Below are 14,496 nucleotides of genomic sequence, written 5' to 3'. Positions count from 1 at the left end.
AATCATTTTTAGACGTTGATTGATATAATTGATATTATATTAAACTGAAGCTCACGGTAGTTGAAACGATTTGAGAGGGTCAAAAGTAATGTGTTAGCCCGAGAAAGCAAATATTGAAATCAAATGACAAAAAAACAAACAAAAAAATCGCGATTTTTTAACAGGCAGATGTGTAAAATTGCGCTCGTGTCCAACGTTTTTTTTTTTTATTTTCGCAATTCATCTTCCGCGTAGTTACGATTTCATCAATTTCTCAACTTTCTTTCGTATCATCTGTTAATCGATTAAAGACGAATACTGTTAGATACATTCAATCGTACAAACTTCGTGTGGTTCGATTGTGCGGGTCTTCTTTATTACCTCGCATTTCTCTTGAGACGGAATGCTAACCAACTTGCCACTTTCGCTGCTCGTGAACAGACCCAACACTTTCTTGTTGTTGCGCAAAGGGATGTAAAGTCCATTGGGGTTCGATTGTGGAGGTTCTGTTAGCTCTTCCCATGGATGGCTCCATTCGACCTACGATCCAAGTTCAAATCAATGCTCGCAGTTAACTGAAAGAACGTCTTGAAAGCGCCCCAATAAAACGCGTCCGTCGTGCAACACTCAATTTTCTTCAAGCGTATAAAAAAGGGCGGAAGAAAAGAAAATCGTAATCCAACTAACCTGCCATTGGCCGAAAAGATCGTGGGACATGAGCACAAGGCGACGATCTGTTACTAAAAGAGTCATCTTATTGTCCGTCACTGCGTGATCTACGTAATAGTCCGTCTTGGAGAAACGTCCTTTATCCAGAATCTGCAGTGAATAGATCAATTAATATTAGACAGTATTCTTAACCCTTTTCCTTAAGATCAAATGTCTACGACACACCGCGGCTTTTTTTTTTTTTATTAAATAAGAAAACGGATTGCGAGTTATTGCAACTGACGTAGAGGTGCGACAATCGATAGATAAATTCCCTCACGCCCCAACAGCAAAAATTCTCAGAGGAAAAACTTACCTTTAGTAAACAATCACCGTCAGCTTGGTAACGGATGTAAGGCCTGACTATTCCATCCGGGTGTAGGAAGCGTGGCGGACGTAGGCGTGACAGCTCCTCATTGACATCTGCAGCCCTAGACACACATACACGGACATTTTTTTTTTTTTTAAGGTTGACACAGAAATATGCAATAGACGGCCATTATTCAAATAGTCTGTTCCGAGTATTTAAATAAAGGGCGCCTATCCGCATATATCAAGAAAAATGGGGTTAGACTTGCCAGTTTCCACGACTAGTAAAGACATAAATAAAACGCAACGTTTCCTTGCTCCCTTAAGAGCTCCATGGAAAGATAAAGTCAAAAGAATTTTCGCTGGCCATGAATCTACTTGACCGACCAATTTTGTTTTACTTCTGGAATTTCAAATGGGAAACGTCACTACAAGAACCGGATAGCACTTAATCAAAAGCTCCAAGAATAATGAGATTTGCGAACAACCTCAAACATTAATGAACGATTGAACGAAAGCTACGACTTGAAACAAGTAAAAAGATCGAATGAAATCAACGGATGGCATTTCACAGTCCATTGCCAGGCTGAATGAAACGACACGGAACGCTAGTCTTGTTTTACGTCATTGACGCCCCCATAAAGACACGAGCCAATAATTAACGTTTCTTTTCCCTGCCGGCTTTCGTGCACTCATTTGCTGCACCACACAAGAAATTGGAACTTTCCCTCTATTGATTTCCTACAGCACTCAAACATGCAACTAAGTATCAAAGATTATCGCACGATTGACCTTAAAGTTTCAAACAATCCCGCCTATTTAATGATGCCCAAATGTTTGTTTTCTTTCGCTTCTTGCGGTTTACGTCTTCAACCGCGATGATGTAAAGCGTCCCTTTTTGTGCTACAAGAATAACCTGGGCCGAAAAGAAAAGGTACTGGCTCTTGCCCACTAATGGACAGCGCCGGCAGGAGGAAAAACAAAAACGTATCGTCGACTTACTTTTTCATGGCATCCAGTGATCCGCTGGCAAAGTCGGCGATGGCAGCAGTCGGCCGTGTTACGAGCCCTACCACGCCTTTCCCGATACCAGCAAAGAAACCGCCTACTCCTTGCTGTTGGGCTCCCTCGATCGGACGCATTACAACTCCAGATACGCCTTCCACGACGCCCATCAAGAGGCCTTTGCCTCCTAGGGCTAAATTCTCGCCAATGTCGTTGGGCCGACGCAGCAAAGTTTCACGTCGGTTCTTCTGGTAGTCCTCGTCGAATGTTAGGTAAGAGAGACCTTTGCCTAGGGTGCCAGCGATCCTTGACGCCGCTCCAGCCACACCACCGACCGTATGCCCAATCAGGCTACGAGCACCCAGAGCCAACCCTTCTACGAACTCTCCAGGCCCTTGAATCGCGCCTTGGAACGGCTCGTAAAAGAGCTGCTCGACTCCTTGCGAGATGCCCAGAGCCAGACCGAAAGGATTGCCGATGACGTCCAATCCAAAAACGAGGACGTAAAACTGTTTGACGGCCTGGCCGGTATAGTGCCATTGTAGGTCGCGGGCCAGTTGTTGCCAACTCAGGAAAATGTCGCTCCGTTCGAAGAATCCCAAGCGGAAGACAACTGTGGAATGACAATGGCCGGCATTTAAACTGGATGTTTTTGAAATATCGTTTGTGATCTTACCATCTTGCACTTCCGTCAAACTGACGCCGACGCTCTGCATCAGCAAATTAAGCAACTGACTCGCGGGATTATTGCTGGTCTGTTGCTGGGAAGAGCTAACTGCACTTACGCTGCCAGTATTAGAGAAACTCAAATGGATCTTCAGTGGAGACAAGTGTAACATCTTGAAATAATTTTCTGGAGCTTTATCGTTAAGCAAACGAGTCCTCTCGTGCAATCCTTCACAATTTCAACAAAAAGAAATTACATTCACGTACTTCTGAACGGCGGAAAATAGAAAGGTATACCTTGTTTCGCTAATTCAATGTCCATTTCAACATTTTTCTTATGTTCCAGTTCGGACACGAGCTCATTTTCATTGACAAACAATGACCCCACTCCGTTGACGAGTGACATATCGACGCGAAAGTGACACTCTTGCACCAACAGCTTGAAGTATTCATATTGTTGGACGTCCGTCTGTTGACCTAGCAACTCGACGATGCTGATTTCGACAAACGGATGCGGGATAGATTCCGTGGCGATGCTACGAGGCGGAGGAACGGGAGCAAACACGATGGGAAAGACGCAGTCTTCCAGCTGATTATCGATCTGCAGTTTGTTGAGACGGGCATGAACAAGTCGACGGTTGCAGTACGTTTCAAGAAGCAACTCCAGTCCGGATCGGTAGCTACGTCGAAGTAATCGTTCTTTCGGCTTGTACACTTTCAATTCTTTAAAATCGGCTAGGAGGCGGCCGCCATCCAATTCACGCCGACTGCCCGTGTCAACACCGGCTGCCAAATTGCGTGTATACTGTTGGTAGGCCTCTTCGAGCATCATGTTATGGCGGATGCTCATGGCACGGTATATCGGCCGAATCATCCGCATTTTGGCCGTTTCCCAGATGACACCCGAGCTCGTGATTCCGGCGTACAGAATTTCCCGTCGGTGGGTGTTGTCCACTAACGAGATGCCGAGTCCGTGAAGCGACACGGTGACGCTCTGCTCGACCGGCTCTGTTGTGCTAACGCTGCGCTGCTGGAAGGCCAGCATTTTATCGTCGGTGAAGAGCAGGACCCGCTGTCTTCCGTGCAAGAACGAAATCCACTCGAGGGAGCCGGCGGGACTATCGAAACTGCCACTGGCGCTCCGCGTGACGTCCCGTCCACTAAACTCGCGTTTGAAACCACAAGTACCCCACGTCAAGTTCCTCGCTCCGTTGGGTTGCATCCAAGTATAGTAGGTAGCGTGATGGGGCGCGAGTTCCATCGATGTCGATCCATCATTCGATTCGCTTATGCTCACAGAGATTTGAGAATGGTTGACCAGCAGAAGAGGAGCTCGGCCGTCTTCGTACGGGTGGCAGACGATGATGACTGACGACTCTGAAACCTGGAAGTCGATGAAGAGTCCACCGTATCCGTTGTTCAGCCGCAACAGCGTGGGTTGGGGCTTATCCAGCGATAAGGCGAGCGTTTCTTCCATGGTGCCTGTGATTCGGAAAATTAACCACTTTTGCGGAAAGCGTGGCCAAAACGGGACGGATTGGCTGGCTCCAATGGGAAACCAATCGCGACTTGGGGCGGGAGTCGATGATCGAGGACCCACTTCGCGTACTTCGAACACGTCGACGTCAAACGGAGCCAAATTGGAGAGAATGTAGTAAGGTGTGAAAATGACTTGTTTCGTCAAGCCTCCGTGGCTTAGTTGCACCGTGACTCCCAATTGGTAACACGAGGGATTATCACCGTCTTCTGTTTTGCAAGTCACAAGTCCCGAACTGCCAGCCACGTCGAGCGAGAATCGATCCGACCAATTTGAATCCTCCACACGTATCATTGCCGTCTTCTTTTCAAAGAAGGATTTTGCACGGAAGGAAAACAAAACAGGATCAGACATATTCTCCGGATGATAGATGCAGTTGTCCTCTTCGCCCTATTGAGTAGGCAATCACAAAACATGAATTGAGTGATGGATCAAATCAGAAACAAGTGTTGCAATTTTGAATAAGAAAACATATAAAGCACGGGCCCAAAAAAAAAAAAACGACACGAAGCGCAAAGTTAAAAGCGAAGCAATCACCATAGTCGCAGAATAGGATCATAAAACTAAACGAAAACAACTACATCTATACTATTGTGTTGGACAACATGACGTTTGCACAAAATTTCCTCGCATTCTATCGGTTTTGGCAAAGTTAGCGCCCAAGTTAATTGCGAAACATGTGAAAAATCAAAGCCAACGACGATGGTAACCTCCGCAAATTGTTGAAGACGTTATTTTAACCAGCGGACAGAAGCCACACACGAAGAGAGGAAACTCACATTACTTTATGTGATTAGGAAACAACATTCTTTAGCATTCCGGCGTTCCCTTTCCGATTCTCCCCATTTCCACTCCACCCTGATGCCCGATTCTTTATCGTGGTCAAGTCAATCAAGTTAGTGATGAGCAAATCATTGAGAGAGAAAGAGAAAAATAAATAAAATAAATAAAAACAAACCGCTGGATGGAAGGCTATGCAATAAGGATTCACAATCATTACGGACAGGAGAAAAAAAAGAATGGGGGGAGTTGAGTCGTTAACTCACCGAAAATGCCGCCAACGAGGCGACGGAGTTTAAAGAAACCGTGGAAGCCCAGCGCTGTTTCATAAATACCCAACGCCAAAAAACAAAAGAAAAAAAATATGGTTCTGAAAGAACTCAAATAGGAGAGGAGACCGAAGCGGATCTAAGCTTAAGTTTTGATGACCTGGGTTATTTACCTTCAATGATTTGCGCACCTTCGCCTTTTTAGACGACTTGCCGGAATGCTGGAATGTACAGAGAGAACACACACGCTAAAGATAAGGCTTATTCTCCACATGGCACATTGAGAAGGCGTCGATTTTTCTCCGTCCTGTTAATATAAATGGGGAAGTCATCTTACCTTATATGCCAACAAAAGGCCAGTGTTATTGATCATCCAGAATGGGCAGTAGACAGTCATGTGGAGCGTGTGATCTTTGACGGTAGAAAAGACGCCCAAATCTAACGTTGCCTTCGCTGAACCGTCGTACGAGATCAGACTCCACACCGATAACTCTGCTGGAATTGGACGAATTTCTTCTTTGCATGCCCAGTCACGTTCCAAATAGTTTTTCAGCTAAAAAAGGTAACATGGAAAGATTTTAAGCTTCAATCACTTCACATTGAACGTCTTCTTGTCTGGTGAATCATTTTTTTTCAGGACCGGTCCATTACCTTCAGTACCACATAGGCCGCTCCGGGCTCGACACAGGAGAGATAACTATTACCCCCCGGTGGCACAATCAGTTCGTTCATGGCACCGCACGTAAGAATATAAAGCGGCACCGGCAACGAATTATGCAAAATGACTGTCGGACGCAGATGGATCGCATAACAAAAGCTGTTCAACGTTTTCTTTCGGGTGTCTTCCAGATAGATGTGCTCAACATTGCCTGTCACCTGTGGTTAAGTAAAAAAACAAAACAAAAATAGAATTATTTTTTAACTAATGTTTACTCTTTTAATCGTTACCTGCATGAAGAAAGGGTCTTCATTGTTAGAAGTCCTGGAAGATTGTCGGGAACTGCACTGCAACACTTTGCTGATTTGATTCTGTCGTTGAAGATCTCGCCACACAAAGGGTACAATCGAGACGCCATATCTAGAGAATTTAAAAAAGATTACGATCCAGACGTCAACAGCCAACTCATAAGCATTCGCGACACGTGTTTCCAGCGCAGATTACATTAAACTTGTAAACGGCTATTAAATGCTACGCGCTTGCCCGACAACGCTGTAAACGAATCGGACAGACAAGGAATACGTAATTCCATCGATATGTCATTTCCGTTTGTCGGCGATAGACTTAACTTGCCTCCGGTATCTGACGGTGTCAAGTTACACATGGACAACTTATTAATAGGAGATGTTTAGGTACAAAAAAAAAACACGGGAGAGGCATATGACCTTAATAGGACTTACCCAAGAGGACTGAAGAAAAGTTCACCCGTTGGCGTGTACAAGGCGAAGAGGGGGACATTGAGAACGCCGCACTCTTCCACTCGGCCGACACCATTGACCTCGTTGCCCGTCTTGGTCATGTAATACACGTCAATGGGTTGTGGAAAATGATTGTGGATTTGAACGAGGCCCCGGAATGTAATGGAGCGGAAACCAAAATCGTTGACAATATCCGCTACAATTCCGATATTCTCATCCCTTTCTGATTTGCCAGCCGGCAAATAACGACGGCTGGAACGACTCACGGGGATGCCCCCGTTTTGGTATGAAAGCTCTGGAATTTTGACTTTCAACATCCGTTCGTTTTCAGTCTCTTCACTCAAAACAGAACGTGTACGAATCTTCGGTTTCAATTTTAATCCAATTTTCGATCCGGATTCAAGAATCTACATAAATATTTGAACGTGTTTATATTCAAGAAGTAAGTTTAACATACTAATATTACCAGCTCTTTAGCGTCTGCTATTGAGGCATCGTCAACGATGAAATCTGAATCCTGTAGAATAATAACCACATTCTTGTCCAGCTGATTGTTGACCACGTAAAGCGAAGGCGGGAGCAGATCGCGTTTGAAAAACTTTTGATTAACTGCGTCGCTAAAAGCTTTCCCGAGCAAAGAAACAACATCAAGAAAGCTGCGGGTAACAGTTAATTCCATTGTGTCTGCTGATTCAAATTTGATTTCCATTTTAGATGACGGACGGCTTTCAAATTCAAATCCATCCCAATCATCGACAACCTTCTGCATCTTCATCGTCAACTCCCATGGTCTCAGCCGGACTGGACCTAACCGGGTGCAGTCCACTGGTTCCAGTAGAGGTTCCCATATGGCCAATCTACTATTGTAATAGCCAGCCTGAAGATTAAGACTTGCTGTCAATTCTAGAAGTGAACTCCAATTCCTGACGTTGGCACTCATGCGACTCTCGAGCAAAACTAAAGGCGATGTTCGATTTCCTTGGCCCGTTTCGATCATCATTTCAAAATGATTGAAAACGACAATCATCTGCTCGCTGCGTACTCGTTTTTTGGGCGGAACTAAGGCCATGTTATCATCTACAAATTCGTGTGCTTCTTCACCAATTTCAGTTTCGAGAAATGGGAAGTTAAAGAAAGCTAAATGTTTCATTTCCCATAGGTCTGTCCATGAAGCAAAGGAAACTTCTTCTTTATCCTTGTCTTCTTCCTCTTCTCCGAGTGCCTCGTCATCACTGCCTGTCAGAGCCATGCTCTTGCTCACGCTCGTGAGCAACGCGATTGTTCCTGGCGAGACACTTAGTGTCATGTCACCTATGTTTATGTCTACTTGAGAAGCTTGCTCATCTTCGCACAATTTGGCTTTGACAGCTAACCCGCACGGACTGAGGACTGTCCCCATTGTTCCCTGACGATGATGGGGATTGAAGAGACAAGAATAAATGTGGAGCTTAGACACATCTCCTGAAATGTCCATTGCTTGAGGAAGTATTAAGAGATTCAACTTCATTTCGAAATTGAGAACGAGAGCATTGGTATCCAAGCAATCGATTCGATCCACAAGAAATATGTCGGGCTTGTCCACACGTACAGTGACGGACATCAACGATATCGATTGAGGTTTCTTGCTACGAACTGGTGCGACGTGTGACGAATTCGTCGGTCTAGTTGGTTTAACTGGCGGAGCAGCTTTAGGCTTAGGCAGTCCAGCTGTGAAGAAATTCAAGAGTCGCAACAAGTAACTTGGACAGAGAATCAACGTGAATCCGCACAGATGTACGTCAACTTTCGAGTCTTGCTGCTTTTCCTGCAGGAAATCAATCAACAACATTTGCTGCTGTGGATTGCTGCTAGATTCCGTCGGATAGAGGAGCCGATTGATTGGTCTTTCCACCAAGCGTTTCAATGACGAGCTCGGAGTGCCCGGAGTAGTCGGAGATGAAATACCAGATTGCAACAATGGTCTTGTGTCTTCAATCAAAAGCGAGTGCAGTGTAACCTTTGATTGGATCGACAAATCAGACATCAATTGGCCAGAGACAACGAATCCTTGCATAGCCAATTTTGATAAAGGCCTTTCCAGTTTTGCAGAGAATGTCATTTCTTTCTTGGGGACAACGTTCGTAAACAGTTCCATTTTTATTTCTGCCAATTTAACCGAAAATGCCATCGAGACTCGCGTCGGTCCGTAGCGCTGCAAGATACTATCGGCCGAAAGTTCAGACGATTGCGATGATAAAAGCGGACTCTCCGAAGATGTTGCTTTTCCTTGAAGAGTGCTTGTTGGTCGGCTAGATTCCCGATCTCTTATTTCTGCATGTTCCAGTTCAAGCAATTGGTTTTGTCCTTCTTCCAAATTGTCGAAGACGATCTGCATCAATTTGCGATAAACGAATTCGCTAACAACAATGCTGACCTTGCCTAATTCAACGTCCACTCTGAGGTCTGGTTCATCGCTGTACCAAGTGCTTGTTAAATTCCTCACCAAGTCGAGGTTGAAGGTCAACGGCTCGATGAGTTCTCTTTCTGATTTGACCTTCATGCCATCGACAACGGCCAAAAAGATGCGCAGCTCTTGCAGATTTAAACTGATTGCATCCATGATAGCCGGAGAACCGATCTCATTGCGAGTGTTCCTCAAGTCAAATCGATTCTTTAGTGTAAAGTGTCCAAGATCGATAATGAGAGCGTCCGTGCTGTTGGATCTCTGAGGGAAAATGATGTATGGCGCCTGGAATTCAATATCCAGTAAGATGCGTGTTGCCTGGACGTAAACCTTCTGCATGTTTTCCTTGGCAGCCGTAGCGGCGGCCGAAGACGCTTGGATAAGGGCCTCTTTAGCTGCCTGGAAATGATTAATGAAGGCCAGCAAATCCCTCACAAAGCTGCTCAAGTAAACCGCTTTCATGCGACTCATCTTCAAGTGGATGGCCAGGTCAACTTTCTTCATGTCGATGATATTCACGTCCTCTGTTGCGTTATTAAAAATCTTCACGTTTAACTGGATGGCTCGCCCGTCCACGACTAAAGCAATTTCACGATAAAGCGAGTCACCATTAGGATTGGCAATTCGGAATTCGTTGAGTCCAGCTTCGAAAACTATATGTGAAGCGCGTACGCTTGTTTCCATCTCCAATCCACTGATTGTAATTTCAGTCAGACGTAACTTCCGTGTCAGCATGTTTACTCGAAAGTGATGGAACTGCGCCTTCAACTGGAAGTCCACGATTTCATCGGAGATGTCACGTCGTTTCCTTTCTTTATCTAGTTCACAATTCATATTTGTCAGTCACACGACAGAAAAATGTTTTTCAACAGACTAAGCTACAAATTAAAAACTTACCTCTCCACTTGGCAGCTTAAAGAATCAAATTCATTCATTCAATAAGGAAATGGAAAAGAGGTAGATCAAATTAAACTAACCTTCAGCAGCCAGAAGTTTAACAGGCTGATTTCTAATGAAATTTTCGGTATCAGTTGAAGTGATACCAGTCGCACGCTGAACAGAACTGCTCCTATCGATCTGAGAGTTGATGTCATTACTAAGTTGGAGAAGGTCGATGACAGCTTCTTGGTGGAAATCACAATCCAATGATGAGATGACTACTTCCAGCTTTCTTGCGACCGATTTGTGTCTGGCATGGAATTCAGGAGATTGCTTGTTGACGTCCACGAAGCGAACAGAAAGCAATTCTTTGGAAGAATCGTGGCTATTGATCATTTTGACACTTCTGTGGCTCTCATCTTTCGCCATATGGTCGACGAAATTGAGGCTTAAATCTTTCAAAGTGAGATCAATGACAGTTTCAAAGACTTTCTTTGTGAACACCATCGCCAAGCTCTCCATTCCAAAAGAGAGAACAGGTTTCGAGGCTTGATCATTTAGGCCGACTGACAAACTTAATCGGACGTCTTGGAACTCGAACCGCAGCATCAAGTCGGTAGGTTGAACAAGTTCGTCGTTGCTTAATTGGACTTCTTTATTGTTTGACAGCTGTTGGCCATCTTCATTGTTTGCGACTTTGAAAACGTTTTCCAAATGTTCTAAGGCACTATCATCACTGCTAATTCGAGCTGGCAGCTCCGACCTTGGAGCAACCGCGTCCACAAATTCATTTGAAGTGTTGTCTGCAGCAGGTGAGGGAATGCTTTTCAGTACAGCAGCAAAGTTCACCAACCTGAAAATATGATGAGAACGTCTCAAACTTTTCTAATTTCATAAAGTAAATGTGATATTTACCTCGTGTCTATAACATCTATATGAATCGATGGAAGTTGTCCGGAAACTTTCAACTTGGGGAGACGAGGGTCGTCAAGCAGGAGACATTTTTCTACGATTAACTCGATACCTACACACAGCAGAATGTTATAACGTCTTCAGTAATGAAATTTAACCAGGTATGAAAAATTACTCACTCATCGGTTTTAGTATGAAATGATCTGTTTTGGTTCGTTTGACTAGATTGGTCCAATCTTCATTGGGTAGCACGGAGATAATCTGGACGTCACGAAGGCCCAGGGAGAATTTATCGTAGCTATTTTTCAGCATTTCCTCCATGATGTCTTGCTCTGTACTTCCAACGCGCATCAGTTGATTCACTAGTGACACTTCGCTACGTTTTTTGGCATCCACACTCTTGAAGGAAAAATTTCCCATATTGCATAGAATTTTGCCACCATTATTCTTAAGGCATCCTCCAGACGGTAAGATTAGATAGGATCCTTTTATATTGACATCCACGTCCACGACTGCGTGGTTCTGAATGGCTGCAAATCATAAAGTAAAATACCATGTTTAATACTAAATGTTATTTACAAGTAGTCTGAACATCTAGGTTAGCAAAGTTTGACATCTACTAGATCCCTTTGAAGGACCTAAACTTCAACATTTATCCTCAGGGAAGATGATGCAAACAGTTACGTTCGGCTTTGGTAACTTAGATGTTACCCATAAGACGATAAAAATATTACCATATTCCAAACCCAGGGCGGATGTTTTCTTCAAATCTTCCAGCTTCTGTCTGGCAGCGGCCGTAAGTTGCGTAAGCTGCGAAGCCTCTTTTGACTCGAACATGGCACTTACTTTTTCAAGTGTTTTCACATCGTAAGTAATTTGCAATGGTTCCGTCGCTAACCGTACCCTCTGGTCACAACTCTCATCCAGCGGGTTTGTTTCGTAGACTAGACTTAGGATTTCTCTGTTGGCTAAATAACGAAAACAGACAGGTAAAGACAAAACGTAAATACTCCAATTCTGATTTCAAGTTACTTTCTAATGGACGAACGAGGCTAGGTTTATCGCCATTTTGTGGGGTTCCATCTATGACAAAGTCCCCAACTTTGACAGTGGCCTGAAGAGCTTGGGCAACCGGCCGTTGCTCTACAGTGGCTTCGACTCCACTAAGACTAGAAAGCAAGATAACTGGCTGCTTGGTATCCATGTTATCATGTAACAGTATGACGAGTTTCTTGAGAAAAAACTCGAAACGATTTTCGACAAATGTTTTGGGGAAAATAGCAGGGACAGCATTTTCTTCGTAGCCAATAGCACTGTAAAGCTTGGCTTTTTCAGCAGGTGTCATCTCAGCTTGCAAACTTTTAACGACACTTTCTGTATCAGGGCTAATGGTTGTAGATGAGGCTCCAGATCCGAACCAACCGCTAAACCAACCTTTGCTTTTTTGCTGCGCTTCGGCTTCGTCTTTAATTTTCTGTTCACTGGCCCGCATTCGTTCCACCTACATTGCAAATCCATAATTGCTGAAAAAAATGACCCAATTCAATATTCATGAGCAATTGCTTTACCTGTACTTCGGCCTGTCGCCTAGCCAAGGTAATATTAAATACGTCGAGGTGGTCTTCGAGTTCTTCCAAGTTCTTTTTTAGCCGCAAATCTTCTTTCTTTTGCCCAAGTTTTGTTTTGTATAGCTCGATGTACCGTCGTACCAAAGTTCTATGTTCCCGCATATAAGACCATCGCCAGTTTCTTCTCCTACGGCGAACATTTTCTTCCAAAACGCACTGGTAAGCAAAAAGCCACCAGTACTTGGCATACTTCTTGTAGCCACTAATGACGGGTCGATACTTGCGGTAGGGTGAGCCTCGGTTCAACCTTTCGACGTTGCCTAAGAAGCCAACAATGTCCTTGTACTGATTCGGTGTCAGCGCCATTGATATTTCTTCCATTGTTAGATTGAGGAAGATTTTAGGGATCGTGTAGTTTGAGCCATCCAATTCTGGTCGAGTGTTGATTCGTAATTTGGCGTACGATGTTATAGGACCCGCAATGTAGGAATTTTCGTATGGTCTCGCATGGGCGTTGGCTATCCCCTTACGAAAATATTCCACTTGGCTTTGGCTATTCATTTTGCTTAGAAGGTTGGTCGTGTTACTGAGCCAGTATATAGACAGACATTCCAGACTTAAAAGCTTGAAGAACTGCTTAGACGGCTCAGAAATGAGAGTCGGGTTCCATGAGCTATCCGTGCTTTCAAGGGCCAGTTTTTTTAAAGTTACACCAAACGCAAACGGACGACTGGGATCCGTAATGTTGTCCTCAAATCTAATGTGAACATCTTCAACTGTCACGAGTAGATTTTGGAGAATTTGAGCTGCTAATTTAGCTACGAAACCATCGCTTTCTTGTGAACTGTCGACTGAAATTAAATGATGGATATGAAGCTTCTCCGGTGAACATTTCGCGAAATTGTTTCTTACCTGCCGTTTCCCGGGCTTTGGCTTCCTCAATCAAGGCTAACTGCCTCTCTTTTGCCTCTTTGGTGGCAATTCTTTCTTTATCTGCATCAAAGGCAACAGCCTGATTGGGAATGGCCAATAAGTAGAGACCTTTAATACAAACTTGTGTCCTAGAAGCATAAATATTTGTCCAGGGTATTTTCAGTACAAGCTCATCTAAAAGAAGAAAACAATAAAATAAATGTATGTTTAAAAAAAAAGCAGCATTTCACCTATATGACCAGCCACAGTTTTCACGGGCAGGTCTAAATCATCAAGGGCACTCTGCTTCAAGACAAGTCGGTTTAGCACAACATCACCTACATAAAAGCACGAGTTATATTGATATTGAAAAAATCCCAAGAATATTTTTGGCAAGCAATTGGGATTAGGTAAAAAAAACTCACCACCCAGAAGTCCCAGTTTCAGTTGGGAACTATTAAGATTTTCGATATAGGCACCGAGAAACTTATTCAGTTGACTTGACACCACCGTTTCGAACACCATTTTTGTATTCGAGTAAGTAATTTACTATATGTAGAATAATACATTTTTTGATTTTTTTTTTACTGTGAAATTTTTTTATTATTGGACTTACGAAACGTATACGGTTTACCATCGAATACCTTCGTACGTAGACCACGTCTACGTTCAACAAACAACTGATAATGCGTTCAGAGCTTTTTTTATTTTTCTCAGTACAGATCTACAAATATAACACAGCAGAGTACCAAAGTTTACATGTGACTAAGGAACACTTTGTTGATTACTCAGCAGCAGAGTTTTTAAGCAGACGAAAAGCCAGCTCTGTTGTCAGATCATGGGGGTTGGATGTCGTAGAAAAAGTGTCCTTATGGATAAGCTGCGTCGCATCTCGCATCATCGTTTTGCGTCATCCTACCTTGTTATGCAATTTCAATTCTCGAATTTGTCATCCGTTTAATAGTGAATTTGCAATTTCGTTCCTAAGGTTTTCAGTAAGGGAGTCACCCAACTTCTTTAGCTTGTCCATTATTTATCAACTCTAGCCAAAATGGATTGGCATGTATACCTTTAGCCGAGACCAAGAATGCGACACTGACGTCAGCCATCAAT

General features: G+C 43.7%; 1 protein-coding gene across 3 annotated transcripts; it reads right to left on the bottom strand.

The window, feature by feature from the left end:
- Nucleotides 1-19: 19 nt before the first annotated feature.
- Nucleotides 20-14,164, bottom strand: LOC130696243 (intermembrane lipid transfer protein Vps13-like). 3 transcript variants are annotated; one of them, XM_057519326.2, is made up of 24 exons: nucleotides 14,000-14,164; nucleotides 13,809-13,932; nucleotides 13,635-13,721; nucleotides 13,384-13,578; nucleotides 12,472-13,322; nucleotides 11,936-12,404; nucleotides 11,638-11,871; nucleotides 11,083-11,433; nucleotides 10,907-11,015; nucleotides 10,090-10,844; nucleotides 7,136-9,930; nucleotides 6,652-7,076; nucleotides 6,202-6,331; nucleotides 5,905-6,129; nucleotides 5,591-5,806; nucleotides 5,427-5,474; nucleotides 5,251-5,304; nucleotides 2,965-4,594; nucleotides 2,678-2,896; nucleotides 1,999-2,614; nucleotides 1,004-1,118; nucleotides 667-798; nucleotides 361-519; nucleotides 20-273 (listed from the first exon to the last, which is right to left on the bottom strand). In XM_057519326.2, the coding sequence occupies exons 2-24, from the start codon at nucleotides 13,906-13,908 to the stop codon at nucleotides 235-237; spliced, it is 9,954 nt and encodes a 3,317-aa protein (XP_057375309.1). In that variant the 5' UTR covers nucleotides 13,909-13,932; nucleotides 14,000-14,164; the 3' UTR covers nucleotides 20-234. The 3 variants fall into 3 exon arrangements, with proteins under 3 accessions (XP_057375309.1, XP_059351367.1, XP_059351368.1); XM_059495384.1 differs by lacking the exon at nucleotides 5,251-5,304 and having other exon boundaries at nucleotides 14,000-14,163; XM_059495385.1 differs by lacking the exons at nucleotides 5,251-5,304; nucleotides 5,427-5,474 and having other exon boundaries at nucleotides 14,000-14,162.
- Nucleotides 14,165-14,496: the final 332 nt, after the last annotated feature.

Source organism: Daphnia carinata, chromosome 5 (genome assembly GCF_022539665.2).
Source record: "Daphnia carinata strain CSIRO-1 chromosome 5, CSIRO_AGI_Dcar_HiC_V3, whole genome shotgun sequence".
Lineage (NCBI taxonomy): Eukaryota > Metazoa > Arthropoda > Branchiopoda > Diplostraca > Daphniidae > Daphnia > Daphnia carinata.
The sequence above is the reverse complement of the archived record's forward strand: the minus strand, read 5'-3'. Positions and strand labels throughout refer to the sequence as shown.

Excerpts from the sequence above, each read along its gene's own strand:
- LOC130696243 (XM_057519326.2), bottom strand. The coding sequence starts at position 13,908 with ATGGTGTTCGAAACGGTGGTGTCAAGTCAACTGAATAAGTTTCTCGGT. Across the intron at positions 13,722-13,808 it reads GAAACTGGGACTTCTGGGTG|GTGATGTTGTGCTAAACCGA; the intron begins GTGAGTTTTTTT and ends GCTTTTATGTAG. Across the intron at positions 274-360 it reads CGTCTCAAGAGAAATGCGAG|ATGATACGAAAGAAAGTTGA; the intron begins GTAATAAAGAAG and ends ATCGATTAACAG.